Below are 27,601 nucleotides of genomic sequence, written 5' to 3'. Positions count from 1 at the left end.
TGACGATGGAAGACGCTTTATTGTTATTTCTGTGATCACCTCTCAACACTTCAACTCTTGGCAGAAATCAAAGGCAAAACATTCGCGCACACTGACCCGCCTGTCACGGAGGAAGACGCGCGGCCCACCGCCCAGGCGCCGAGGAACACGGGGCTCTGCCGGGCCGGCCCGGGGCTGGCGCTGTGTCCGGCGTTCCGTGGCGTCGCGGTTGCCGTGGTGACTAACGCTGGAAGTGCGGCCCGGGAGGCCGGCGTTCTCGGAGTGGGCAGGCTGGCCGGCTGCTCTCGGCAGTCACAACGGTGGCTGAATTCGGCTTATGTACACACTATCATCTGCAGGCCGGCCGTCGGCCAGGTTTATAAAAAAGAGCCTTAGAAGATTTGGAAAAGCTTAAAATCACTCAGCTGAGTTGGAAGAACGTCAGCAAGTTCACAGTGGCCTCAGGACTCAGCCGCATCGCAACTCCGGAGCGGAACGCCGCCTTCTGGAAAAATCCGCATCCGGTACCCCTTCGCGCTGGCTGCATCACAGACACGTATGGCTACAGGTGTCACTAGTCCGCAGGGAAGCAGTTCATGTTCAGAGTCCCGGCCCCTCCTCTCCGGCCCCCACCAGGAGAGCCAGGGGCCCGCGGCTGGCAGGCGCTGGAGGGGCCCTTGGGTTTGGAGGCTCGGAGGCTCAGCTGAGTGCCCGGGGCCACCTGCTGGGCGCGTGCCCACTCTCGCCCACTTGTAGTGCAAAAGGCTCGCAGGTGCTGTCCCAGACGAGTCCCTGGAGACTGGTGGTGCGCGGAGGACTGGGTGGAGGTGGCGGAGCCGCGGAGGAAGTCTGCAGTGCACGCCCGGCGCGGGCCCGGCGACTCCGCAGGGCGAGGGCCTGCAGGCAGACCGGGCCAGGCGGCCGCCCCGGCCCCGAGTGCACACTGGAGGTAGGTGTGTAGAGATCGAGGGAAGACGCGAGCGCTCCACCAGCTTGGGAACCCGCCGCCGCCTCTCCACGCACCCCGGCGTGGGCGGAGGACACAACTCGGAGGACGCAGGAACCCAGGGCATTTTTATAAATAGCTACATAATTAATTTCTTACCCACTTTGAAACACAGCAAGTTGAATATTTATTTAAAAATAAATCTCAAAAATCTCTATTTACAGTACAGTGAGAGGGGCGTGTGCAAACAACAGAAGGGGAGTGTCCCACCGTGCGAAGGCCGCGCTCGCTAACACCGGGCTGACCAAGCTGGGGCGGCAAAGACGCTCGGCTAACACGGACTCGGTTCACCTTTGACACCTGGGGGGCGGGGGGGGGGGGGGGCTGGGGGTCCTTGTGCTTGGGAAGGGGCGGCCAAGGGCTGAGCCGGTGGGGGGAGGCCCAGTGCGGCAGGAGGGCTCATTTCACAAGCCAGCAGGCCTCTGGCTCACCACTCGGGGGCGCTGAGGTGACCCGGAGGGCCCTTCCCAGTCAAGCTGGCTCTGCAGCGGGAGGGGCGGGAGGGCAGGCAAGGCGAGAGTCCCAGAGATAGAAATTCTCTTTAAAGGAGAAAAAAACACAACTGAACGGGGAGCGGAGAGATCAGCAAAAATGAATCTGAACGGAAGTGCCACCCTCCGTCTTGTCAGACGACAGCACAGCCAGCAGTGGAAGGAGCTGAGCCGCGACGGTACTCCCACGCGGGTCCCCCGGCTGCTGGTCAGGCGCGTGTCCTCCCCACCGTGCGGCCGGCAAGGCCAGCGGGGTAGCCCTTGGAGCGGGGGGCGCCAGGCGGGCCTATCTGTACACGAGCTGGGAGAACGGGCTGCACCTGTAGCTCAGCTGGCTGTGGGGCAGGAACCTGTGCGGTTCCCCCTTCCGGCAGCAGGGGTCGTAGTGGTAGGCGCTGAGGCAGGCGTCGCAGGAGACCTTGGAGCACTGCGTGCAGGTGTTGGTGGCGCCGGGCCGGTTGCAGAAGCCACAGCGGGAGGTGGCTGTGCCGGGGGGCTTGGGCTTGGCGTGCGCGTGTGGCAGCCGCTCAAGGCCCTGGGCCTGGCCTGAGCACTTCTCCCGCAGAGAGGCCCCGTGGGCCAGGCTGTCGTGGGCGGGAGCCTTGCCGGGGAAGGGGCCGGGCTTGGAGGCTGAAGGACAGGCGAGCAGGCTGTCACAGCGCTGGCACAGGGTCGAGCTGCAGGAGAGGCCACAGTTCTGGCACTTGGAGAGAGCCGACTCCTTGGCGGGCGGCGTGCGCTTGTGGTAGGCGGGGTGGGCGTCGTTCCTGACCAGCCACACGTCCGGCCGCAGGGCGTCCTGCCTCCGGTACGCGGCCCTGGGTTCCGAGTCCGTGTACAGGTCCACGTCCTCCTGCGCGGAGAAGTAGGTGCCCCGCAGCAGGCCCAGGCCGTTGCCGGGGGACGTGGGAGGCAGGTCGTCCGGGCTGCCGTGGGGCGAGCTGGACATGGTCAGGAGCGAGGGGGACGGGCGGATGATCTCGTCCTTGAGGTCGTCGCCCGAGTCTGCGGCCACGGGCTCCTTGCGCAGGCTCAACGAGGCCCTCAGGGGCGGCTTCCTGCTCTCCCAGTAGCTGTCATAGGCGTCCACCGACCTGGAGGGCTTGGTCACCCGCGGCTTGTAGTAGTCCTTGGCCGCGCGCTCGCTGGCCGACTTCTGGAGCGCCACCCGGGCCATGGAGGCCGTCAGGTGCTCCCTGCCCTCGGCCCGCCGCCGCAGGGCCTCCGAGCAGCCGCGCGCGTCCTCGGCGCTGCTCCTGCGCTCGCTCACCACGTCCAGCTCGGAGTAGCCCTTGTCCTTCACCTGGGAGTGGATTTCCAGCATCTGCTCGCACTCGACCTTGGCCAGAAAGAGCTCAAAGGAGACCATCTTCACCTGGAGGGTCTCCACGAGCTCCCTGAGCCTGTAGGCGGTCCCCAGCTCGGGCACGTAGCCCATGTAGCTCAGGATGGCTCGGATATCCTCCTCCAGCAACGTGGACTTGACGTAGTACACGAAAGGGCCCGTGTAGGTCTGGGGGAGAAAGGGCGTGCGCGAGGTGGGTTTTCTCCCAGACACGCAGCAGAGGCCGGGTCAAAGCAAAGGGCGTCCCAGGCTATGGCAGGCGCGGGAGGAGGTGGGGGAGGGGAGGAGGGGAGAGGGGCCGGGGGCCTCGGCGGCTCCTCGCAGCAGACCCAGGGCTGCCGCCCACTGGGAGCCCGGCGCCTGGGGGGACCTGCCCGCCAGCGGCTTTCTAAGCCCAGGGGACAGTCACTTGCTTTTTCCACGAGGGCCAAAGGTTCTGCTCCATCCGGAAATGGGGTCAGGGCGGCCACCGTGAAGAAGGGGGGTGGGGATCACAGCAGCTCACTGGGCCAACCCGAGAGCCTGCTGTCCCTCCCGGGCGCGCCTACAAGGCTGGTCACGTGAGGCCGAGGGCCGGCGCCGACTCTCCTGGGCCCCCCAGCACAGGCTTCAGGAGCCCCTCCCCACGGCTCCGCCCACCGTGACCATTCAGCTCCAGCCGCCCCAGCTCGCTCGCACACGGGCGAGAGCCCCCTGACAGCGCCTCCTCGGCCGACCTGTGCCCCTCTCTGATCTGTTTCCTGCGCAGCAGCCGGGGCCTTCCCCAGAGTAAACCAGCTCCTGGCGCTACCTTTGCCCCAGCCCACTCCAAACCTGGGCCTCCTGCTCGGGCTACAGGGCCCTGCAAGACCTCACTGCCGCCTGCCTTGCTGGCCTCTGGGCTTATGGAGTGACTACCCTAAAGTCCCCGGGGGCCCCAGGAGGGCGCGAGAGCAGGGGGAGGAGGCGATCGTGGGCAGGCCCCTCCCGGATGAACAGGAAGGAGGAAGACCCTCACCTTGATGCTTCTGAACTCCTTCTTCCACGGGTAGAGGAACAGGTTGACGGCCACCGTCTCCAGCACGCTGAAGGCGCAGTGCAGGGCCCGCAGGCTGGAGCTGAGCGAGCGCAGGGAGCTCTCCACCGCCTCGTAGAACTGGATCAGCCGGAATCGATGGAAGGGATCCACCTTGTGCAGGCTGAGCAGGGTGCAGGCTGCCGCCCGCAGGTGCCCGTCACCGCCAGGCCGCTGCTGGCCGGGGGCGGCGTCCGCCCTGCCCTCGTGGAACTGCACATACTTGCGAAATAAGTCGTCCTTGTACTTCGCATCCATTGAACTGGGCTTCCCCGTCCCTCGAGGGGCTACCTTATCCCCTCCATGGCTTCCAGGTGAGAGGCAGGGGCGTGGCGAGATGCACCGACATGCTGCCCGCTGGCGCTGGCCCGGCAGAGTGCTGCGGAGGGAGGAAGAGAGCCAGGTCACACCTCGGACTGCGCCCCCGCTCCCACCCTGGAAAGCACGCCTGGCCCGGGCCACACGGCCACCACCAGCCCGGGCCCTCGGCACATCCACCCAACACCCAGCACAGGCGAGGCTGTGGTGTGAACAAGGAGAGGCCCGTGGCTTCCTTGAGCTCACAAAGGAAACATTAACATCCCTGCAGGAAACGCTCCAGGTGAGCGTGTGGGGGCGCCTACGCTGCTTTTGTGGGGAGAACAGGGTGGGCAGGAAAGCCCCCTGGGGGAGACGATCCCCCTTGAGGACGAAGGCCTGCCCCGGAGGGGAGCGAGCGGCAGGGCAGAGGCGCAGGAGGGAGGCCTTGGCCACCGCTGCCAGCGTCTCAAGGTTAACCCACTTCGTCTTTAAACCCAAGTCCCTCTTAGCAGGGCCACCAGCCCTCTGCAGCAGTGTGAGAGCTGACACCCGGGCACATTGGGAAGCCTGGTCAAGAGTGGGAGGGGCAGGCGTTACGGCACCGCGGGTTCAAGTCCCAGCTCCTGTAATTCCAATCCAGCTTCCCAGGACTGTGCCTGAGAGGCAGTGGACATGGTCCAAGAACTTGGGCCTGCCACCCCCATGTGACAGCTGGGTGAGCCTCTGCTCCAGGCTCCAGCCCAGCCGTCTTGGCTGCTGGGGGCAGTTGGAGATGGAAGGAGTGAATGGAGGATCTGTCTGTCTCTTCCTCTTTGTCACTCCGCCTTTCAAATAAGTCAATCTTTGGGGGAGGAGCCTGGAGGCAAGCATTCGGTTCGGGTTAAGTCCCCAGTTGGGATAACCCGTGTCCTTGTCAGAGGGCAGGGGCTGAGTCCTGGCTCCACTCCTGATTCCACTTCCTGCTCGTGCACCGGGAGGCGGCAGTACTTGGGTTCCTGCCACCCTCACGGGCAACCTGGCCCGGGCTCCTGGTCCCAGTGCCCAGCCACCGCAGGCACTGGGGAAGCGAGGCAGCAGATGGCGGCTCTTGTGCGCTTGTTCTCTCTGTCCCTGCCTTCAAGCAAACAAACAAACCAAGCAATCCCACGCCAGTCCTCTGCCCCGCGATCCCGCCAGTCCTCTGCCCCGCGATCCCGTCGCATCCCGTCGCGCGCTCCCTCCTGCCTGTGTCCTGCTCCCAGCCCCACCGCGCTGTCTCTGGACTATCCAGATGACGCATGGCTGGCGCACAGAGGCAGCTCCAGTGTCCAGCCTCAGCTCTGAGACGAGGGACCCTTGGCACGGGGATCACTGGGAGGGAGGGCCCAGCCAGCCTGCTCGGGGCTGCAGCCCGCGTTCCAGAGAAGCGCCTCTCTCACTGACAAGAGCCGAAGATCCATGTGCCAGGGAACCTTACAGGTTAGGGGGAAGAAAGAGTCCTACACTCTACCACTTAAAGATCCATGAGGTGGGGGCCGGCGCCATGGCTCATTTGGTTAATCCTCCGCCTGCAGCGCCAGCATCCCATATGGGACCCAGGTTCTAGTCCCGGTTGCTCCACTTCCAGTCCAGCTCTCTGCTGTGGCCCGGGAAGGCAGTGGAAGATGGCCCAAGTGCTTGGGCCCCTGCACCCGGGTAGGAGACCAGGGAGAAGCTCCTGGCTCCTGGCTTCGGATCGGCGCAGTGCCAGCTGTAGCAGCCATTTGGGGAGTGAACCAACGGAAGGAAGACCTTTCTCTCTAACTCTGCCTGTCAAAAAAAAAAAAAAAAGATCCATGAGGTGGGAGCTGGTGTTGTGCAGTAGCAGGAAAAGCTGCCACCTGCAACTTTGGCATTCCCCTAATGGGCGCAAAAAGAAACTTGACCAATGTCATAGAACTCTTTTAAGAGTGGGTGGTCCGGCGCCGCGGCTCACTAGGCTAATCCTCCGCCTTGCGGCGCCGGCACACCGGGTTCTAGTCCCGGTCAGGGCGCCGGATTCTGTCCTGGTTGCCCCTCTTCCAGGCCAGCTCTCTGCTGTGGCCACGGAGTGCAGTGGAGGATGGCCCAAGTGCTTGGGCCCTGCACCCCATGGGAGACCAGGAGAAGTACCTGGCTCCTGCCTTCGGATCAGCGCGGTGCGCCGGCCACAGCACACCGGCCGCGGCGGCCATTGGAGGGTGAACCAACGGCAAAGGAAGACCTTTCTCTCTGTCTCTCTCACTGTCCACTCTGCCTGACAAAAAAAAAAAAAAAGAGTGGGTGGTTTGGCTGACACTGTGGTGTAGCAGGTAAAGCTACCACCTGCAGTGCCGGCATCCCATATGGGCACCGGTTCAAGTCCCAGCTGCCCCACTTCTAATCCAGCTCTCTGCTGTGGCCTGGGAAAGCAATAGAAGATGGCCCAACTGCTTGGGCCCCTGCACCCGTGCGGGAGCCCCAGAAGAAGCTCCTGGCTCCTGGCTTTGGATGATCGGTGCAGCTCCAGCCATTGTGGCCATCTGGGGAGTGAATCAATCTCTCTCTCTCACTGTATGTGTGTAACTGACTTTCAAATAAATATTTTAAAAAAGAAAAATGGATGGTCATTTGATGCAGGGTTAAGCCAGGGCTTAGGATGCCTGCATTCCGTATCCAAGTGCCTGGTTCAAGTCCCAGTTCTTCCGCTTCCAACCCAGCTTCCTGTTAATACACAACCTGGCAGACAGCAAGTGGCGCCTGAAATTTGTGGGCCCTGCCACCCACGTGGGTGACCAGAATACAGTTCCAGACTCCTGGCTTCAGCCTGGCCCAGTCTTAGCTCTTGGGAGCATCTGGGGAGTGAATCAGTGGATGGAAGATTTCTCTCTGCCTTTTTGTCGTTATAGAGAGGGAAAGAGAAAGATCTCCCATCTGCTGGTCCACTCCCCAAATGGCTGCCAACAGCCAAGGCTGTGCCAGGCCGAAGCCAGGAGCCAGGAGCTTCCTCCAGGTCTCCCACGTGGGTGCAGGGGCCCAAGCACGTGGGCCGTCCTCCACTGCTTTCCCAGGTGCGTTAGCAGGGAGCTGGATCGGAAGTGGAGCAGTCGGGACTTGAACCGGCGCCGGCATCGCAGATGGTGCAATAACCCACTGTACCACAGCACCTGCCCCATCTCTGCCTTTTAAATAAAGGGAAAATAAATGTGTATTTTTAAAAACAGAACATTGAAGAGGCAGCGAGCTAAGATCGGAACGCGGGCAGTGCGGCTCCGAAGCCTACGCGGACCCACCACACCTGCTTTCCTGCGGCAGGAAGGGGCCTGCACACAGCGGCGAGGCTGCAGGAGAAGCAGGGCCCTGCTCCCAGGGCCTCACAGCGACATGGGAATCCTGCGGCTCGGTCAAGGAGCCGTGCGAAGCCACTGAGGCGTGCGGGGAAGGGGAGGGGCCGTGGTCACGGTTTGAGAGAGGCCGCCCAGGCTGCTGTCTCCCGCGCACGCCTTCATCTGCCCCCGCACGCCTTCATCTGTCCCCGGGGGCCTCGCTTCCTTTCCCTGAAGAGCTATCGCAGACCTTGACTGGGGGAGACCCAGGGAGTCTGGAGCTGGGGAGACCGTGGAGGAGGCCGTGTCACTGCTTAGCCACTTGTTAGCAGAAGCTGCACAAAGCCCACAACACCGCTGTCACTACAATGTGCTGAGGGCCATCACCAGGGCCAGGGAGGGCAAGGAGGAGAGCAGGCTGCAGGCCGTGGCCAGGCTGCCCAGGTTCGCCTCTCCGGGTCACCTACCGGGAAATGGTGACCTGCCTCCGTGTGGGTTTCTCATCTGACAACAGCGCCCTCGGCCCAGAGCTGGCAGGGGATTTCACACGGGCAGCAGGGAGAGCTCTTCACTCAACAGCGGCTCCCACGGTCCGAAGGCGCCATGCCCGGGGAGGCCGAGCTCCGCCCAGGGTGGACGTGCCTCATCACCTCTCCTGTCCTCCCTTCCTTCCCGGGGCTCCGAGGTCCGGCTGCGACCACCGTGCTCAGCAAGACAGCGTGCATACAGCGCCTGGGGCAGAGGCCCCGCTCCACAAACACGGGCTGGCGGCGGGAGGTGACGGGGCCCAGAGGTAGCAGATCTGCACTCGGGCCGGGAAGTCCTATAGGCCGACAAGCTGGCCTCCATCGCAAGGTCAGAACGTCACCCACGATTGTCCTCAGCTTAGGGAGACCTAGGCTGGGGGGAGGCGGCCCCGGGAGGCACCTCCTGCACCAGCGTCCTGCTGAGGGGATGCAGTGTGCAGGGGAGGCACAGCACGGCCACTCGGGACACATCTCCCCCGACAGGACAGAGGCCCAACACGGCAGCCCCACGCCACCGCTCTCAGCTGCCTTCCCCTCTTCGTCTGGTCCTCATTTACTGCAGGATCTTTGCACAGGACGCATGTTCTCTCTCAGACCCTTCCCTCCACAGCTGGCTCAATCTCGTCATTCAGGCCTCGGCTCGGAGGCCACCCATTCAAGTCACGTCCACCTTCCTACCCCTCACTGTCGCGCTGACACTGCTGCTCCTTGCTCATTACCAGCTTCCTCTCTCGGTCTGCCCCCATTTCCCAGTAAGGTAACATCAGCGTCTGAGCTGTTCACCACGACACCTTAACACAGACCCCGGCACATAGTAGGTGTTTAATAAAACAGGGAAATGAGTGGCAAAGGATACGAACACATGTAACACCGACCCAACAGTTTCTCACTTCACACCACCCAAGAATCCTGGGAGGAGTCGGCGCTGTGGCACAACAGGTTAAGCGGCCGTCTGCAGCGCCGTCATCCCATACGGGCACTGGTTCGTGTCCCGGCCGCTCTGCTTCCAATCCAGCTCCCTGCTAATGTGCATGGGAGAGCAGTAGAAGATGGCCCAAGTGCTTCGGCCCCTGCACCCTCGTGGGAGACCCAGAAGCAGCTCCTGGCTTCAGCCTGGCCCAGCCCCAGACACTGTGGCCATTTGGGGAGTGAACCAGTGGATGAAAGATGGCTGGCGCGCGCGCACTCTCTCTCTCTCTCCTAACCCTTCAAATAAAAAAAAAAAAAAAAAATCTTAAAAAAAAAAAAAAAAAAGAACGCTGGGCGATGAGCTACAGAATCTCGGCTGAGAAGCTGCCGCGGCCCACCGGTTGCAGACAGTGGACCCGAGACATCGAACGCAGCCTTCCGACTCGACACCCCGAGTCTCTCACCACCCACGTTACGCAGCCAGACCAGGGGCTGGACCCAGCGGCAGGACGGTGATGCTGGACAGGGAGGACGGCAGTGAGGGAGACAGAGCCCGACCTCAACGCTGGCCGAAGAGCTTCCCGGCTGGCAGCAAAACACTGCGTTCCCGAAAAAACTTCAAACACGCTGCGACCCAAGAGGTGCTGCTGGGTCCGTGTTACATGGCCAGACTCAGCCACCATTTGTGATGGAGCTAAGGGGAGCGCCCGTCTTGCCTCCGATCCAGGGACCTCGTGTGGTGCGGCTGAGCACGGCTCACACAGAGGGGCGCCGCGCCGGGGGTGCTTCTCAAGGAAGTCAGCCCTGGCTCAGAGGCCGGTTCCCAGCCGGCCACCCCCCCCCAACTCAGCCACCCCTCCCCCGAGCTCAGCCTCCCCCTCCCCCCCGCTCAGTCACCCCCCCCAGGTTCAGCCATCCCCCCAGCCACCCCTCCCCCGAGCTCAGCACCCCCCCCACTCAGCCACCCCTCCCCCGAGCTCAGCCATCGCCCCCCCCAGCTCAGTCATTCCCCCCGCCCGGGCTCAGCCATCCCCCCAGCTCAGCCATCCCCCCAGCTCAGTCATCCCCCCCAGCTCAGCCATCCCCCCCAGCTCAGCCACCCCCCCAGCTCAGCCATCCCCTCTGGGATCAGCCACCCCCCCCCCCAGCTCAGCCATTTGGCTCAGCGGCCGAGGCTCCACAATCCCAGCGCCGTCCACACCCCTGTTTGTCGCTGGCAAATAAGGAGGAACAGGAAGCCACCGCGCAGCTGGGCTCGAGTCCTGCACACGGGACGGGAAAGCCTGCCGAGAAGAATCCTGGGCCAGTCTGGGGGGTGGGGGTGGAGTGGAGACCCGTGAAGGCCACAGGGGATGCAGGACAGCAGGGAGGACGCGCACAACTGCTGAGGCCCTACTGCGTGCTGGGCAGGCCGCTTCCCGCCCCATTCAATCCTCAGGATCCTACCAGGGAGCCGGGGGCGGGGCTGGGTAGCAGGCCCCGCCCCTCACCCCCCCACACACTGACCGTCCAGCTGCTGCCCTTTCCCAGAGGGTCCTGCTCTGTGAAAACCAACCAGAGTCACCAGAGCCCCGAGGCTCCCAGTCCTACAGGGCTGAGACCCGAGCGGCTCTCGGGGCAGGGGTGAAGCGGCTGCTTGGGCGTCCACATCCCATTTCCGGGTGCCGGGTTCAAGTCCCAGCGGCTCCACTTGTGATCCGGCCTCCCGCTCCAGTGTATACAGAAGGCTGCAACACCTGGGTCCCTGACACCACGCGGGAGACGGGACTGAGTGCTGGGCTCCTGGCTGCCACGAGCATCTGGGCTGTGACCCAGCGGATGGAAGCTGGGTCTCTCTGTGTCTCTGTGCCGTTCAAATAAAATGAAAATGTAAAAAAAAAAAAAGTTTTTTAACTCTCCAAAGCGAAGCCGTGAGGCTGCTGCTGCTGGCCGGCTCCCAGCTCGCCCTGCGTCAGGACAGGCAGCCCGAGGTCTAAACATTCCTGTAGTAGCAAAATCCCCATCTTCCCACACAGCGTGGGGCTGGGAGAGCCACAGGTCTCTGTGACGTCAGCTCCAGGCCAAGGGGAGAGCCGGCCAGGCGCTGGGCAGCGGGGAGGCGGTTACATCACCCCGCCCCTGCCTGCTCGGGCACACAGGCTGCCTTGTGGCTGCGCGGAGCCGGCCGCTTTCCTGAGCACAGGGCCAGCGATTTATCCCTCGCACTCTGCAAGAACAGCCACAAAGAACAGGCTCTCTGCAAAACGGTGTGGCTACAGGAGACAGAGCCCAGCGACGGAGCTGTTCGCTTCTCCAGGCAACCGAGATGGGAACGCCAAGCCGTGCCAGTCTGGCGGGGGAGGGGAGAGACGGGGAGGGGGCAGTGCACCATCCGCATCCAGAGCCGGGCGGGGGCCCAGAGCCCCTGGCCCTGGCAGCGCCTCCTGCACCCACAGCCCGGGCCCGAGAACAGCAGGCCAGGGCCCGCCCGCGGCAGCGCACAGGCAGGGAGGCGGCGGCTCTGTCCGTGGCTGCGTTCTGAACACCTCACGGGGAAGCTGGACCTGTTTCCAGCCCCCGAGTGGCACTGACTCCGGGCGGCCAGGCCTCGGCCTGGCTTCCCCTCGCTGCCCCCGCCCGCACAGGCACACGCTATTTTGGTCCCAGCGCTGCCCCAGCGCACGGGTCTACGCGGGACGGGAGCCGAGGCATCCGGCCAAGCCCCTCCACTCCCACCCCTCTCCTGTGCGCTCCTGCCAGCGCCTGGGAAGCGCCAGAGGCGGCCCACCCCCCGCACACAGCAGATTCCCGAGAAATCCACACGGAGGCCTTGCAAACATCCGAAAACAGCGGGCGGCAGCGGCCCCTGCCAGGGGCTCGGGGCTCGGAAGGCAGCGGGCCCCCTCCCGGCCGGGGGCTCCCACCGCCACCGCGGGCCCCGCGGGCTGCAGGAAACACCCCAGGCTCAAGCCCGGGGCCTTGGCGCGGCTCCGTGCGCGCACCGCGGGGCCCGCCGCACGCCAGCGGCCGCGCTGCACCTGCATCCCAGCCCGCGTCGGCCCGCGACGGCCCCGGCAAGCAGGCGCACGCCCACTACGCCCAAGTGACTCGTCCAAGGTCACAGCGCGAGCCCGCCGCCGGGGCCTGAGCTGCAGACCCCCCGCCCCCCGCGGCACAGTCGGGGTGCCTCCTGCCTGGCTAGCGGCCGAGGCCGGGTGTGCCCGCCGAGCGGCCCGAGCGCCCTCGGCCGGCCTCAGACGCAGCCTCCGGGGAAACGCGGATCCTCGGACCGGCTGAGGGTGCCGGGGGCGCCGAAACGGCGGGCCTGCCCGGCGCCCCGGGGCCGCGAGGGAACCCCGTCCCAGGGCGGCCGAGCCGGCGCCCCCTGCGCCCGCGGCCGCCCCCCACTCACCTCAGCACTGCCGCCGGCGACACCCCCGCAGGGACAAACCAGCGGAAGCTGCGGCCGCCGCCGGAGCCCGGCCCGACTGGGCTCTCGCCGCTCCGGCCGGCTGCAGGGGACCAACACCAGTACCCGGGGGCCAGCGGCGACCCGGAAGCACTTGGCCCGGAAGTGACGGCCGTTGGGGGCGGGCCCAAAGGCAGACGGGACCGCGGCTGCGCGCTGGGCCTGGGACGAGGGCTAAGCCCTCAGCCGGCGGAGACTATGAGAGGGCGGCGGGGGAAGGCGCGGGAGGCAGGAGAGCGCACACAGAAGCCGCGGAACTCCGCTCTGGGGCCTAACGGGCCGGAGCCGCGACCCGGAAACGGACGATCCGGAAGTGACGCACGCGAGCCCGCCGCGGGATGGCGGCTGGCTGGGTTGTCATGGAAACCGACCCGGAGCCGGGAGGGGGAGAGGCGCGGGGCTGCTGGTTAGGTCAGCGTCGGCTTCCACTCGCGGGGCCTGCCCGGTGTCGAGGGGCTCGGCGAGCCGCCGCGCACTGCGCCTGAGCGAGCGGAGCCGGTGGTCGATCCCATTTTACAGATGGGAATACCGAGGCTCAGGGAGATGGCAGGAAGCTGGAGGCCAGGCACTACTTACTAGCTACGTGACCTGGAGCAGGCGCTCAACCTGGCTGAGCCGCAGCTCTCCCACCTGTGAAATGGGGTCATAGCAGCACCTGCCTCAAGACCGTCTCCCGTGGGATTCTCGTGACAGCCGAGTTAATGCCTAGGAACCACGTGGTGCACCGGCTGGCACACAGCTAGGACCTGCATACATTTTGATGTGCAGTCTGGCTAAGTCACAGGAAAGGGTCTCTGCCCTCAGCTTCCCTACAGGGGAGACAGGGGCAGGAGGACCACGCCCCCTGCTTTGTGGCCGCACCGGCGGGCCCTGGGTCTCTCCACTGCTCCCCACCGGGGGCTCCCCGTTGTTGGCTCTCCTGTAACCTGCCACCCCCCGGAGACCCCAAGTCCCTACTCGTCGGTGTTCCCGAGAGCTCCCTGGGCGTCTGTGGAGGACCTGCTGCCCACGGGCTCCTGGCAGGGTCCTCTCCCAGCCTCGGTGCCCCGGGCTTTACCGGGGTGGGGGCCCGCGGAGTCAGTGGCCTGGCACGTCCGGACATGGGCAGCCCCCGCGGCCTGAGCGCCACGCTGGGCCTCTGTGCCCTTCGTCCACTCACGTTTAAGCAGCTGCCAAGTGCCAGTGGTCACGGGGCTCCAGCTGAGGAAACTGCCCGCCAGGACCACGCCGGCCGGGCAGCTGAGGCCTCTCCCCTAGGTGGCTGCTGAAGTCCCCCCGGCCCTGTGGTTCCGCGACAGCCGGAAGGGAAAGCGAGCTTCTGTAGGAGGGCTTTCCCGTGGGAAATCCTGGCCGCTGAGCCCCCGGATGTCCGAGGAGGCACCCTCCTCACCCCTCACCCGGCTGGAGACGCGACTCCGCTGGGCGTCTCTCTCAGGCTTCCTTACATAACCGGTAGCAGGTTATGTAACGCCCACGTGACAGTAAGTGGGCACCTCTGCTTCCTGAGAGCCAGCAACTCAGTCTACCTACCTCTTTCTATTTTTTAGTTTTTTTTTAAATCACAAACGTAACGTGATTCCGGCAACACAGGGTGCAGAGGACAGAGGGAAAGAGAGAAGAGACCTCGTGACCTAGCCGCTGGATTTCTCCGAGTCTTCCAGAGAACCCTGCACAAGCACCCGCAGAGGCCTGTCGCACCGCACCTGGTACCCCAGAAACCACAAGCAGAAGCGTTCTGCGTGGGGTCTGGACTCTGGTCCTCACTGGGACACTCGTGTGTCCACCCACGCGAGTGCACAGCCCTGGGACCGGGTGCCCCAGCTCCGAGACTCCGCGGCAAGAGAAGGGGAAGACGTGCTGTGAAATGGAGGCGCAGTCGGCTGCATGCGTGCGTGTGTGCACACGTGTGTGTGCGTGTGTGTGCACGTGTGTGCGTGTGGCCAGTCAACTGGAGATAGGGAGAAGACACAGACATCAGTTTTTCAGCCCCCCCACAATGACACATCCATGGGATGTTCTAGTCCTGTCTTTCGGTGAACTCCAGGAAGACAGGACTGGATCGGTACCAGCACTTGTGTGCCCGAAGGCCTACAGGTGCCGGGTTTGCAGGTCGTTTAAAAGGCCTGACTGGAAGCGGCTGAGCTGCCTGCCCCACATGGGAGTGCCTGGGCGCTATTCCTGCCCTTGGCACAGAGGAGGCAGGGTGATGGCTCCAGGGACTGAGTCCCTGCCACCGTGTGGGACACCTGAATTGCAGTCTCAGCTCCGGGAGTGACCAGCAGGTGAGCGCGCGCGTGCGCTCGCTCTCTCTCCCCCTTTCAAATCAAAGTTTACTGTGAGGCAGACAGACACAGCCCCAACCCCTAAGGAGTGGATCAGAGAGAGAGGCTACTGCCGAAACCGGAGGAGGAGCAGGAAGTCAGACCCCTCATTCGGGACAGGAGGTGGCAGAAGTTGGGAGAGGGGTCCAGAGCTGAGCTCTCAGGGAAGCCAGACAGCCTCAGGGCCCAGGGCTGCGGGAGCTGAGCCGGACAGCCTTGGGGCCCCGGGCTGCGGGAGCTGAGCCTTGAGCTCAGCTTTCTCTGCGGCTGGAGGGAAGAAAGCCTTGGAGGCGAGGACCAGGGGCTGAAAGTGACCGGCGTGCGTGCCCGTCTCGAGGGCCTGCGCGAGGCACTGGTGCCCGGCGCTGCTCGGAACCAGGGCTGGGTAGGGGGGTGGCCCAACACAGTGCCGGGCCCGCGGCAAGCACTCGGTCAGGACTCTGGAGAGAAGGCAGAGGTGGCAGAACCCCTACCATTGTGGGCGCTGGCGGTGCCCAGCTCCCCGCTCGCCGGAGTGCTCAGATCTGCACGCCTTTGAGGAAGGGCCGGACACCTGGACCGCCGCGTCCTCTGTCTCCAAGAGGCCCAGGAGCGCTGGCAGCTCCAGCCACGACCACCCAGGAGGCAAACGCTGCTTCCTAAGACCCAGTCTCCACTGAAAGGGGACGAGGCTGTTGGAGAAGTGGCTGCTTCCAGGGGACGACGGGGAAGCGGAACAGGAGCCCGGGACATTCACCGAGCCGAGCCGGAGAGAAGCAGTTCCCCTAAGAGTGAGGGCCACAGCTGCCCTGATGTGCGGGCTTCGGAATCCGAGTGACAGCAGGGGGGTACAGCACCCTCGTGGGCCACAGAGGAGACCCGAGCTCACCACCCTCGTGGGCCACGGAAGAGACCCGAGCTCGCCACCCTCGTGGGCCACGGAGGAGACCCGAGCTCGCCACCCTCGCGGGCCACGGAGGAGACCCGGGCTCAGCGCCCTCGCGGGCCACGGAGGAGACCCGGGCTCAGCGCCCTCGCGGGCCACGGAGGAGACCCGGCTCAGCGCCCTCGCGGGCCACGGAGGAGACCCGGGCTCAGCGCCCTCGCGGGCCACGGAGGAGACCCGGGCTCAGCGCCCTCGCGGGCCACGGAGGAGACCCGGGCTCAGCGCCCTCGCGGGCCACGGAGGAGACCCGGGCTCAGCGCCCTCGCGGGCCATGGAGGAGACCCGGCTCAGCGCCCTCGCGGGCCACGGAGGAGACCCGGGCTCAACCGATGCCAGGCGGGAAGAACTCGCCCCATCTGCCCGAGGCCTTGGCCCTGCCCGAGGATGAATGAGGAAACCCTAGCAGCTCTCTGTGTGGCCTGGGAGAGCAGAAGAAGACAGCCCAAGGCCTCGGTTGAGCTGATCAGAGACACGGGCGCAGAGGATGCTGGGAAACCACCCCAGTCTCAGGGGCCTTGGGTCTGGATTTGACCCTGGGAGGGGGGGGGGGGCTGGGCGTGCACAGGAAAGAGGACGAAGTAAGAGACGGCACCTGGGAGCCCAGACACGTGCCGTGGTGGAACAGAAGTGGCCGCAGCCAGCGAGGCCTGGGCGGAAGCCCCCGGCACCGTGCGGAGCAGCTGGGCTCTGAAGCCAGAATGCCTGGGCTCAGAGTCTGGTGTGGCTGCTGGCCATCTAGGTAACCCTGGGCAAAGTGATCCCATGGCTCTGGGCCTCGGTTTCTTCGCCTGTGAGGTGGGGCAGAGAAGAGCGGTACCTACCAAAACAGACACCAAGCGACGCAGTCCCGGAGCAGCACTGGTTACCACCGACAGCCCGGCTGCACCGCGCCCTGCTTCACTCACAGCCCCTTGCCCGCTCTCCTGACTGAGCGGGTGTGGCAATGCTGCCCGACCAGCTCTTACTTCTGGGCCTCAGTTTCTCCCCGTGGTCCTCTGGGGGAAAAGCGCGATTTTAACTCTGTCGCCAGTTTATCCTGACCCTGGTAAGGGCGGACTCCAGTCAGAGTGCCTCGCCTCTCGAGGCCTCGGTCTCCCCGCCTGTGAAGTGGGGCCAGCGCTGTGGCGTAGCGGGTGAAGCCGCCGCCTGCAGTACCGGCATCCCATGTGGACACCAGTTCAAGTCCCACCTGCTCCACTTCCGATCCAGCTCTCTGCTATGGCCTGGGAAAGCGGTGGAAGATTGCCCAAGTCCTTGGGCCCCTGCACCTGCATGGGAGACCCGGAAGAAGGTCCTGGCTCCTGGCTTCGGATCAGTGCAGCTCCGGCCGTTGCGGCCAACTGGGAAGTGAACCAGCGGATGGAAGACCTCTCTGTCTCTCTCTCTCTCTCTCCCCCTCTTCTTCTCTGTGAAACCCTGACTATGAAATAAATAAATAAATCTTTTTTTTTAAATTTTTTTTTATTTGAAAGGCAAGGTGACAGGAGGGGAGAGACAGAGAGAGATAGGAATTCTATTTCTGTTCACTCCCCAAATGGCCAGAACGACCCAGGGCTGGGCCAAGCCAAACCCAGGAGATTCCTCTGGGTCTCCCACGTGGGTGCAGGGGCCCAAGGACCTGGGCTGTCCTCCGCTGCTTTCCCAGGCCATAGAAGGGAGCTGGATCGGAAGTGGAGCAGCCGGGACTTGAACCGGCGCCCATATGGGATGCTGGCACTGCGGGCCTTGGCTTTAACCCGCTGCGCCACAGCGCCGGGCCCAATAAATAAATCTTTAAAAAAGAAAAAGAAATGGGACTAAGTAATAGTACCTTCTTCTCATGGGCAGCAGGTTAAGCCGCCGCCAGCAGCACTGGCGTCCCCTATCAGAGTGCCAGTTAGAGCCCCAGCTGCGCTGCTTCCAGTCTAGCTCCCTGCTGGTGCACCTGGGAAGGCAGCAGATGACGGGCCAAGGACTTGGCTCCTGCACCCACACGGGAGACCCAGATGGAATACCAGGCTTCTGGCTTTGGCTGGGCCCAGATCCAGCCATTGTGGCTATTTGGGACTTGACCCAGCAGATGCAAGCTCTCTCTCCCTCCATCTCTCCCTTTCTCTGTCACTCTGCCTTTAAAATAAATAAATAAATATTAAATCTCTTTTTTAATATAGTACCTATATAAGGTTATTTTCCTTTTGTTTTAAAAGATTCATTTTATGTATTTGAAAGGTCTTCTGTCCACTGGTTCACTCCCCAGCTGGCCACGGTGGCCGGGGCAGCGGCTCCCCGCTGTGTCCACGCTGGCCCCCACACAGGTTCTCCTGCAGGTGGGGTGGCTACTGCAGGGAAATCCTCCCCCGGGGCCCAGAAGGCAGCAACACACGCCATAATGAGGGTTGCTGCTGTGGGTCCACGTGAACATGGGGACCGAGGGTTCTTTCTGGCCCCCCGAATTTAGAGTTCCTTCCAACCCCCCGCGTACAGAGGCTGTGAACCCGCAGAACGCACTCGTTAATCTGAAGCTGTCCCTGTCTGCTCCTCCGCCAGCTCCCTTTTCCCCTAAACATACACCCAGCTGCCTGTCGCTTCAAAGTCCTTGGGGCTGAGACGGGAGCCTCCCGAGTCCAAAGGTGACCTGGGTGGCTGAGGCTGTTAGGAGTGGGACCCACCCTGCCCAGCCCAGCCCAGGGACACCCAGCTCACGGGGTGGCTGTGATGGGCTCCATCGAGCTGGGGCCAGTCGGCGGGGGTCACAAGCTCCTGGTGTGCCCCGTGCCGGCCTCTCGGCGCACTGGGCATCAAAGGAGCCCAGTTTGGAAGGAAACCTCTGTGTCCTAGAAGCAAGCCTGCAGGGAAAGCCACGCCCAGGCTGTCTTTGTGATAAAGCAACCTTCCCCGCCAGGCAGGCCGGGCGGACTTGGGACCCACACCTGGGTTCAGATCCGTCTCTCCGTCTGCTGTGGTTACCTGTGGGAGCCTGGTCCTCAGGGCAGCTGCAAGGGGTTGTGGGTGGCTCCAGTGGGAGGCGGTTACTGGCCCCACCCCATGCTCTGGCTTCCGCTGCCACCTGTGTCACCTGCCATTGTGATGCCACCTGCCAGGTGCCCTGGGGCTAAAGAAGCCTCTGTTTATGAAGCATGCCCAGCCTGGTACTTCCTGGTAGCAATGGGAAACAGACGCCGCCACTGTCCACCTGTGTGCCCGTGGACAAGCTGCCTCACCTCTCTGGGCCTGGATTCTCTTCCCAGTACAGTGGCATTAACGGTACCCCTGAGGAGGGTTGAGACACCCACCCGCTAATGCACCGGCCACGTGTTGGGTGAGGGTGCGAGACAAGCTGGCTCTGAGTATCCACTCCGCGGCACCGGGCCTGCTGGGCTGGGCATCCAGCCAGCCTTGGCCCCGGGACACGCGGTCACACCTGTGCTGGTGCGTCCTGGGCGCTACTCAAGCAGGAGGATTTTATAACATCCGGAGTAGACCAAGAACGCCCACAACGCAACAACAGAAAGACAGCCCAACGGAAAAGTGGCCGTAGGACCTGAACAACACCTGGCCCACGGAGATCTCCAAGTGGCCGATGAGCTGAAAACGCTCAGAGCCGGATCCTTAGGAAAATGCAATCAAACCCACCGTGAGATACCACTTCCTGCCCTGCACGGTGGCTCCAGTGGAATTTTTTTAAAAGATTTATTTATTTATTTTTTGACAGGCAAAGTGGACAGTGAGAGAGAGAAACAGAGAGAAAGGTTTTCCTTTGCCGTTGGTTCACCCTCCAATGGCCGCTGCGGCCGGCGCACCGCGCTGATCTGATGCCAGGAGCCAGGTACTTATCCTGGTCTCCCATGGGGTGCAGGGCCCAAGTACTTGGGCCATCCTCCACTGCACTCCCTGGCCACAGCAGAGGGCTGGCCTGGAAGAGGGACAACTGGAACAGAATCTGGTGCCCTGACCGGGACTAGAACCCGGTGTGCCGGCGCCACAAGGCAGAGGATTAGCTTATTGAGCCGCGGCGCCAGCCGTAAGAGTTATTTTATTGCGGCCGGTGCTGTGGCATAGCAGGTGATGGGGCCAGCATCCCATATGGCTGCCGGTTCTAGTCCTGGCTGCTCCTCTTCCCATCCAAGCCCCCTGCTATGGCTTGGGAAAGCAGTAGAAGATGGCTAAGTGCTTGGGCCCCTGTACCATGTGGGAGACCCAGAAGAAGCTCCTGGCTCCTGGCTTCGGATCGGCACAGCTCCAGCCATTGCAGCCATTTGGGGAGTGAACCAGCAAGTGGAAGACCTCTCCCTCTCACTGTCTATAACTATTGCCTTTCAAATAAATAAATACATCTTTAATAAAAATTAAAAGAGAGGGAGAGACCGTAAGGAGAGAGATCTTCCATCTGCTGGCTCACTCCCCAAATGGTCACAACTGGGGCTGGGTAGGCTGAAGCCAGGAGCCTAGAACTCCATTTGGGTATCCCATACGGGTGGCAGGGACCCAAGCACCCAACCACTTGGGCCATCTGCTGCTGCCTTCCCAGGCACATTAGGATCAAAAGTGGAACAGGGACGCCGTCATCAGACTGCAGCTCAGCCCACTGCACCACAACATTTCACCCCAGTGAAATTTTTTCATAAAATAAGGGGGCCAGCACTGTGGCATAGTGGGTAAAGCCACCGCCTGCAGGACTGGCATCCCATATGGGTGCCAGTTCAAGTCCTGGCTGCTCCTCTTCTGATCCAGCTCTCCGCTACAGCCTGGGAAAGCAATGGAAGATGGCCCGAGTCCTTGGGCTCCTACAGCCGTGTGGGAGACCTGGAAGAAGCTCCTGGCTCCTGGCTTTGGGTCAGCCCAGCTCCAGCTGTTGTGGCCACTTGGAGAGTGAACCAGTGGATGGAAGACTTCTCTGTCTCTCCCTCTCTCTGTCTGCAAGTCTGCCTCTCAAGTAAATAAGTAGATATTTAAAAACAATAAATAAAGAAAATAACAGCTGTTAGCCGGGACAGGAGAGCCGGGAACCCTGCCCCTTGCTGGAGGGGACACGAGCATCCCCGCAGCTGTGAAGGACAGCTCGGTGACTCCTCTAGAAGTGAGAAACGACGTGACCCCGAGCCGCAGCAGGTCGCTGCCGAAGGACAGACCTAGCAGAACCGAGGACGGAATGCGGAACAGACGCCGTACACCAGAGTTCACGGTGGCTCGCTCCAGCCGGGAGAAGCTCCTGGCTCCGGGCTTCGGATTGGCACAGCTCCAGCTGTTGTGGCCAACTGGGGGGTGAACCAGGGGATGGAGGACCTCCTCTCTCTCTCTCTCTCTCTCTCTCTGCCTCTCCTCTCTCTGTGTAACTCTGACTTTCAAATAAAAGAAGTAAATCTTAAAAAAAAATAAAAAAACAGTGTGTATTCTAAAAAAAAAAAAAGACCGTATTGAAACAACTGGCAAAATTCAGATAACGTCTGCAGATTAGGTCGTGGAATGACATCACTATGAATGACATCACTATGGAATGACATCACTATGAATGACATCACTATGGGATGACATCACTATGGGATGACATCACTGTTAGATAAGGCCTGCAGATTAGGTCACGGAATGACATCATATTAGCTTCTCTGTTGAATATTGTACTGTAGTTTTATAAGACAATGGCCCTGTTCTTGGGAAATACACACTGAACTACCACGATTTCAAATGTCTACAAACCACTGAATTGTCAGGAAAAAGGCATACGCACGAAGGCATACGCAATCCGCGTAAACAGATGCGCACACAAAGAAAAAGCTCCCTCTCCCTGTCTCCCTCAAGACAGAGAAAGGAGAAAGGAGACAGAGGAGACGAGAGTTAGGGGCTCGGGGAGAACGAAGCTCTGGGGGTTCTTTCTTCTTACAATTTTTTTTTTAAGATTTTATTTATTTACTTGAGAGGCACAGTTACAGAGAGAGAGAGAGAGAGAGAGAGAGAGAGAGGTCTTCCATCCTCTGGTTTACTCCCCAAATGACCTCAACAGCCAGAGCTGGGCCGATCTGAAGCCAGGAGCCAGGAGCTTCTTCCAGGTCTCCCACGTGGGTGCAGGGGCCCAAGGACTTGGGCCATCTTCCACTGCTTTCCCAGGCCACAGCAGAGAGCAGGATAGCAAGAGGGGCAGCCGGGACTCGAACGGCGCCCACATGGGACGCTGGCACTGCAGGCGGCAGCGGCTTTCCCTGCTAGCCACAGCGCCGGCCCCCACACAATGGACTTGTAAAATTCTCATCCACAGCTGAAGAGCTGCATCTTTGGATCCTGTGCACTGTGGGTGTTTTTCCATTTTTTTTTAAATCATTATCTGCTTTATTTATTGGAAAGAGAGACAGAGATCTCCCATGCACTAGTTCACTTCCCAAATGCCTACAATGGCCCCGACTGGGCCAGGTCGGAGCGAGCAGTCAGAGCACCGTGGAGGTCTCCCGTGGGTGGCAGGAACCTTAGAACGTGGGCCGTCACCTGCTGCCTCCCAGGGTGACCATCAGCAGGAAGCTGGAAAGGGAGCAGAGCCCAGGCCCTGCGACATGGGCTGCAATGTCCCAGGCAGGGTCCTATCCGCAAGGTCAAACACCTGCCCCTGGAGGTGGCGTCCCCTGCGTTCGTCCGGTTGCGTTGGAGTCATTCCCTGCCCTGTCTCCCAGCAGTGTGCTGAGCACACAGGAGTTCTGGCTGCGGTGACTACTCCTGCGCCAGCGTCTCCCTGTCAAAGCTCCTCGCAAGCACAGACCGCGGCCAGGAGCCAGACGGGGCAGGGCTGGCCAGCTGAGAGAGTGTGGTGCTCGCGTGCCCTCTAGTGGTGCAGGGGGGAATCCTCCCGGTCCTCTTCCAGTTTGGCAACCCACACAGGGGCAGACATCAAGATGGAATCATTGCCCATTATAAATGGAGAGGCACGTGATGACGTAAACCGTGCCCCACCTAGATATGGAAAGCGACAAGTTTACTTGTGACCCGAGGCTGCGACAGGGCTCCGCGGCCTGCCAGTGATGCAATCATCTCTAAGCATCTCCATGCATCATGGCTTAATATTTATTCAGAAAAAACCATAACACATGGACTTGGTAGAAAAGTTTGAACAACACAAGAGGGAACAGAACGGCAAAGGATGCCTTCCTGTGGGCCCAGAAACTAAGCACCAGGCCCCCAGTTCCCCTCCTAGTGGGGGCTTCCAGCTCCAAATTCCCAGAACAGTTCCCGGAGAAACGGACTCACGCTGGGTTTTCTGGGACTTTCCCAGCCTCCTGGGAAACCCCTCCCTTCCGGGCAAGCCTGGCAGTGGGCGATCCTACTTCCAGAAGGAGGCATCTTCGTGCTTCTTGCCATGGGAGTCTGCAAGGGGGCTGCCCCCCGCCCCCGACGCCGGCCAGGGAGGCAGTCTGCAGTCTCCCAGCAGAGGGGGTCGGGACACGTGGCGTCATCGCGGGAGTGACAGCCACCGCCTGTGCCACGTTCTGTGGCTTGGCAACCAGTCACGGGCCCAGCTCCCCCCGGAGGGGGAGGAAATATTCCAGTGCGCAATACTGAAGGATCTGGGGGCCGGCGTCGCGCTGCCGCAGGTTAAGCCTCCGCCTGCAACTCTGCCATCCCATACGAGCGCCGCTGTGAGTCCCAGCAGCTCCACTTCCGAGCCAGCTCCCTGTATGGCCCACTGCAAGTTAACAACACCGGGGCTGGTGCCGTGGCGTAGTAGGCTAAGCCTCTGCCTGCGGCGCCAGCATCCCATATGGGCGCCGGTTCGTGTCCCGGCTGCTCCTCTGCTGATCCAGCTCTCTGCTGTGGCCTGGGAAAGCAGGGGAAGATGCCCAAGTGCGTGGGCCCTGCACCCGCGTGGGAGACCCAGATAGAGTTCTCGGCTCCTGGCTTTGGTCTAGCCCAGCCCTGGCCTTTGCAGCCACTTGGGGAATAAACTAATACATGGAAGATCTCTCTGTCTTTACCTCTCTTTCTCTCTAATCCTTTCAAATAAATAAACAAGTCTTTAAAAAAAAAAAAGCATTCAAGGAACTGGACAGAGTGCGGAGTCGGCCCGCCCAGGGGTTGGGCCGCAGACACTCCCACCCTGTTTGCGCACAAGGGCTTCTCCGCTTGTTTGGGGGTACGGGTATTGCTGCTCTTCCCCACTCTTCTCCCAGAGAGCTCCTACTCACCCGCATCACTTCAGCCTAACGCCACTTCCTTAGGGAAGCCCTCCCTGACCACCCAGAGCAGATCTCCCTGAATTTCTCCTTAGGGCTGAATAATTTAAAAAATTATTTATTAAGCCTGCATTGTGGCATAGCAGGTTAAGCTGCTGCCTGCAACGCCAGCATCCCATCTGGGTGTTGGTTCCGGCTGCTCCAAGTCCCAGCTGCTCCATATCCCAGCTGCTCCAAGTCCAGGTGCTCCATATCCCAGCTGCTCCAAGTCCCAGCTGCTCCATATCCCAGCTGCTCCAAGTCCCAGCTGCTCCATATCCAAGCTGCTCCAAGTCCCAGCTGCTCCATATCCCAGCTACTCCTTGCTAATGCATCTGGGAAAGCAGAGGAAGATGGCCCGAATTCTTGGGCCCCTGCACCCACCCAGGAGACCCAGAAGTAGCTCTTGGCTTCAGTCTGTCTGACCCAGTCCTGGCCATTGCGGCCATTTGGGAAGTGAACCAGCAGACTGACAATCTCAGTCTCTCTGTCTCTCTGTCTCTCTCTGTGTCTCTCCCTCTCTCTGTAACTCTGCCTTTCAAATAAATAAACCTTCTGAACAGTGTTTATTATGTGATGGGTAAAGAGAGAGAGAGGGAGGAAGGCGGGGATCTTCCATGCACTGGCTCATTTCCAAATGCCCACAATGGCCAGGACTGGGCCAGGCAAGGCCAGGAGCCTGGACACCGTGTCCCAGGGTGCGCATCAGCAAGACTGAAGTCAGGAACAGGACGGACTCGAGCCCAGGCACCCAAGAGGCGGGCTAGCGCACTGCCACGCCCACCTGCAAGGGATTTAAAGGCCTGATCCTTCGCCTGTTCCATCTCTCTCTCGCGCTACGCCGGGGCGAGCCGTTAGGACTAGGACATTCGGGGCAGCTGCGTACGCGGAGGAAACATCAGGGTGCGGGCCACGAAGCGGCCCAGCCTCAGACATGACGATGTTTCCCCCAGGCCGGTCCTCACACCGAGGCGACCTACAGCGACACACGACCTACAGCGACACACGACCTACAGCGACACACGACCTACAGCGACACACGCACGGGAGACAAAAGCAGCAAGTCCTGCAGGAAGGGGGAGCCGCTCTCCAGCTCACCCCGCCCCCACGTTCAACTGCGCATGGTCAACAAGACAGCGCAAAGCGCACACACAGGAAAGTATGGCCCCTGCAAGTTAACAACACCGGGGCTGCTGCCGTGGCGTAGTAGGCTAAGCCTCGGCCTGCGGCGCCAGCATCCCATATGGGCGCCGGTTCGCGTCCCGGCTGCTCCTCTTCTGATGCAGCTCTCTGCTGTGGCCTGGGGAAGATGCCCAAGTCCTTGGGCCCCTGCACCCACGTGGGAGACCCAGAGGAAGCTCCTGGCTCCTGGCTTCAGCTTGGCCCAGCCCCAGCCGTTGTGGCCATTTGGGAAGTGAACCAGTGGATGGAAGATCAATCTCTCTCTCTCTCTCTCTCTCTGTAACTCTGCCTTTCAAATAAACAAATAAATCTTTTTTTTTTTTTTAAATGAAGGCCAGCACTGTGGCGGAGCACATAAAGCCACCGCCTGCAGTGCTGGCATCCCATATGGCCACCAGTTTGAGTCCCAGCTGCTCCACTTCCAATCCAGCTCTCTGCTGTGGCCCGGGAAAGCAGCAGAAGATGGCCCAAGTGGTTGGGCCCTGCACCTGCATGGGAGACCTGGAGGAAGCTCCTGGCTCCTGGCTCCTGGCTTCAGATCAGCTCAGCTCCAGCCGTCGCAGCCAACTGGGGAGTGAACCAGCGGATGGAAGACCTCTCTCTCTCTCTCACTGTGTGTGTGTGTGTGTCTTTCTGTAACGCTGCCTTTCAAATAAATAAATAAATCTTTAAAAGTCATGGCAACAGGAAACAGGATGATGGCCGCAGAAGGCGACGGGATAAAGTAAGCACCGTCTCGTAAAGGGCACACACTTGCTGTGGTGCAGGACCGGGGGTCTGGCGCCGCCTGGTGGCCACATCTGGATGGCGACGGGCGTGCACCTCACACCGCGGAGCTGGACGGAGCTGGGTGGAGCTGGCCGCTGTACCACGGTCCAGATTCTACCCACAGTAACAAAACCGAAAAGGGGTAAGTCAGCCTCTCCGGTTCAGTGCACAGAGCGACACAACAGGAACAGGCCTGGAACCCCAGCTCGCCGTACTTGTGCACACAGAGTGCTTATCTGCGAGCACCCACTGCACACATCTGGTGCCTTCGAAAGCCCGGCCCCGGGTCTCCTGCCCCTGGCACTGCAGCCCCCACCCGCCCACCAGGGCCTGCAGAAGCCTCCCCAGGGGCCTGCACGTGCGGCACACTCTGCTCCCTCAAGGACACCGCAGCCCCTGGAGGGAAGGCGAGGCACACGCGGACGGGGTCAGCAACAGGAGAAACAGCCAAGAGGACGCACTGGGCTTCTCGGCGGCTGCCCCAATAGTCAGGTCGTCCCGCGGGACAAACATGCCCCTCCCCCTCTCTCCCTCTCTCTTTTAAGATTTATTTATGTATTTGAAAGGCAGAGAGAGAGAGAGAGAGAGAGAGAGACAGGTCTTCCATCCGCTGTTTCACTCCCCAAATGGCCGCAACAGCCAAAGCTGGGCCCATCTGAAGCCAGGAGCTTCCTCCGGGTCTCCCACGCGGGTGCAGGGGCCCAAGCACTTGGGTCATCCTCTGCTGCTTTCCCAGGTGAATTAGCAAGGAGCTGATCGGAAGTGGAGCAGCCGGGACTCGAACTGGCGCCCATATGGGATGCCAGAGCCGCAGGCGGAAGCTTGACCGTCTGTCTGTGCCACAGCGCCGGACACCCCCCCCCCCAATAGCTGAAAGAACCTGCTGCTGTCCGGTCAAGTGAAATCAAGTGAGGGCACGGGAGCGGCCTCCACAGCGTCTAAGGTGCGGGCCTGTCTGCACGCTGCCTTCCCGGTGGAGAGAACCAGGCGGGACCGCGGCAGAGCTTCGTTGGAGGTGCACCGGTGGTGACCGCGGTGTCCACTCTGCACAGAGGCGGCCCCCAGCGCTGGCCACGCTGGCATCCAGCATGAACGCCGGTTCGAGTCCCGGCTGCTCCACTCCCAACCCCGCTTCCCGCTCACGCTCCAGCGAAAGCAGCAGAGGGTGGCCCAATCCGTGGGCTCCTACTCCCACGGGGAGACCCGGCCGTAGTTCCAGGCTCCTGGCTCCGGCCTGGCCCTGCCCCGTGGACGGAAGACCCGCCTTTCTGTGTCTCTCCTTCTAACTCTGCCTTTCAAATGAATAAATAAATCTTAGTAAAAGTGCTGTTGGCTAGCTCCCACACCTAATAACGGCCGAGACCCCTTTGACCATCAACAGCTCCCAAGGTGAATTAATCCTGTTCCCATCGCAATGGATTTTGCGACATTGATTTGACAGCTGCAGCTCAGGAGAGACATCAACTCCCCTTTACGACGTACTGAAGCTCGGGTGGCACTCGGCATGGCAGTGAGGTTGCCGCCTGGGACGCCGCGGTCCCTATCAGAGTGCTCGGTTCGAGTCCCAGCTCCTCCGCTGCCCATCTAGTCTCTGCCTTTGCAATAAAATGAAAATATATTTTTAAAATGTCGGTTAGGCTTATATGAATCGAATGGAGTTGATTCGAAGAGAAGCATGAAATCACAGCGCAGCTAGCGCGAAGCTAACATTTTCAGCTTGGAAAACCGGCCGCGACCGGCAGCCGCCGCCTTCGGGGTCCGCACCTCCCAGACTTCCCTCCCCAGCTCCGTACGGCGTCCGGGGGGCGTGGCCCGCCACTAGCCCGCCCCCAGCGTGCGCACGCACGACCTACAAGCCCCGCCCCTACCGGCGCAC

At 61.7% G+C, this 27,601-nt stretch overlaps 1 protein-coding gene across 7 annotated transcripts in view; it reads right to left on the bottom strand.

Moving 5' to 3' along the window:
* SPATA2 (spermatogenesis associated 2) overlaps window positions 1-27,601 on the bottom strand; it is a 30,119-nt gene continuing 2,518 nt past the window's right edge. The window contains exons 1-4 of one of the 7 annotated variants that reach the window (XM_070051705.1): window positions 13,521-13,780; window positions 4,099-4,254; window positions 3,819-4,015; window positions 1-2,989 (exon numbers count right to left, since the gene is read on the bottom strand). In XM_070051705.1, coding sequence (XP_069907806.1) covers window positions 1,763-2,989; window positions 3,819-4,015; window positions 4,099-4,129 — 1,455 coding nt within the window. In that variant the 5' untranslated portion in view covers window positions 4,130-4,254; window positions 13,521-13,780 and the 3' untranslated portion in view covers window positions 1-1,762. Of the gene's footprint in view, window positions 2,990-3,818; window positions 4,255-7,944; window positions 9,248-12,304; window positions 12,672-13,520; window positions 13,781-16,428; window positions 16,790-18,553; window positions 18,658-27,601 lie in introns of those variants that run through there. The other 6 variants (XM_070051704.1, XM_070051706.1, XM_070051702.1 and 3 more) reach the window with 6 other exon arrangements.

This window comes from Oryctolagus cuniculus, chromosome 11 (assembly GCF_964237555.1).
Source record: "Oryctolagus cuniculus chromosome 11, mOryCun1.1, whole genome shotgun sequence".
Taxonomy (NCBI): Eukaryota; Metazoa; Chordata; class Mammalia; order Lagomorpha; family Leporidae; genus Oryctolagus; species Oryctolagus cuniculus.
The sequence above is the reverse complement of the archived record's forward strand: the minus strand, read 5'-3'. Positions and strand labels throughout refer to the sequence as shown.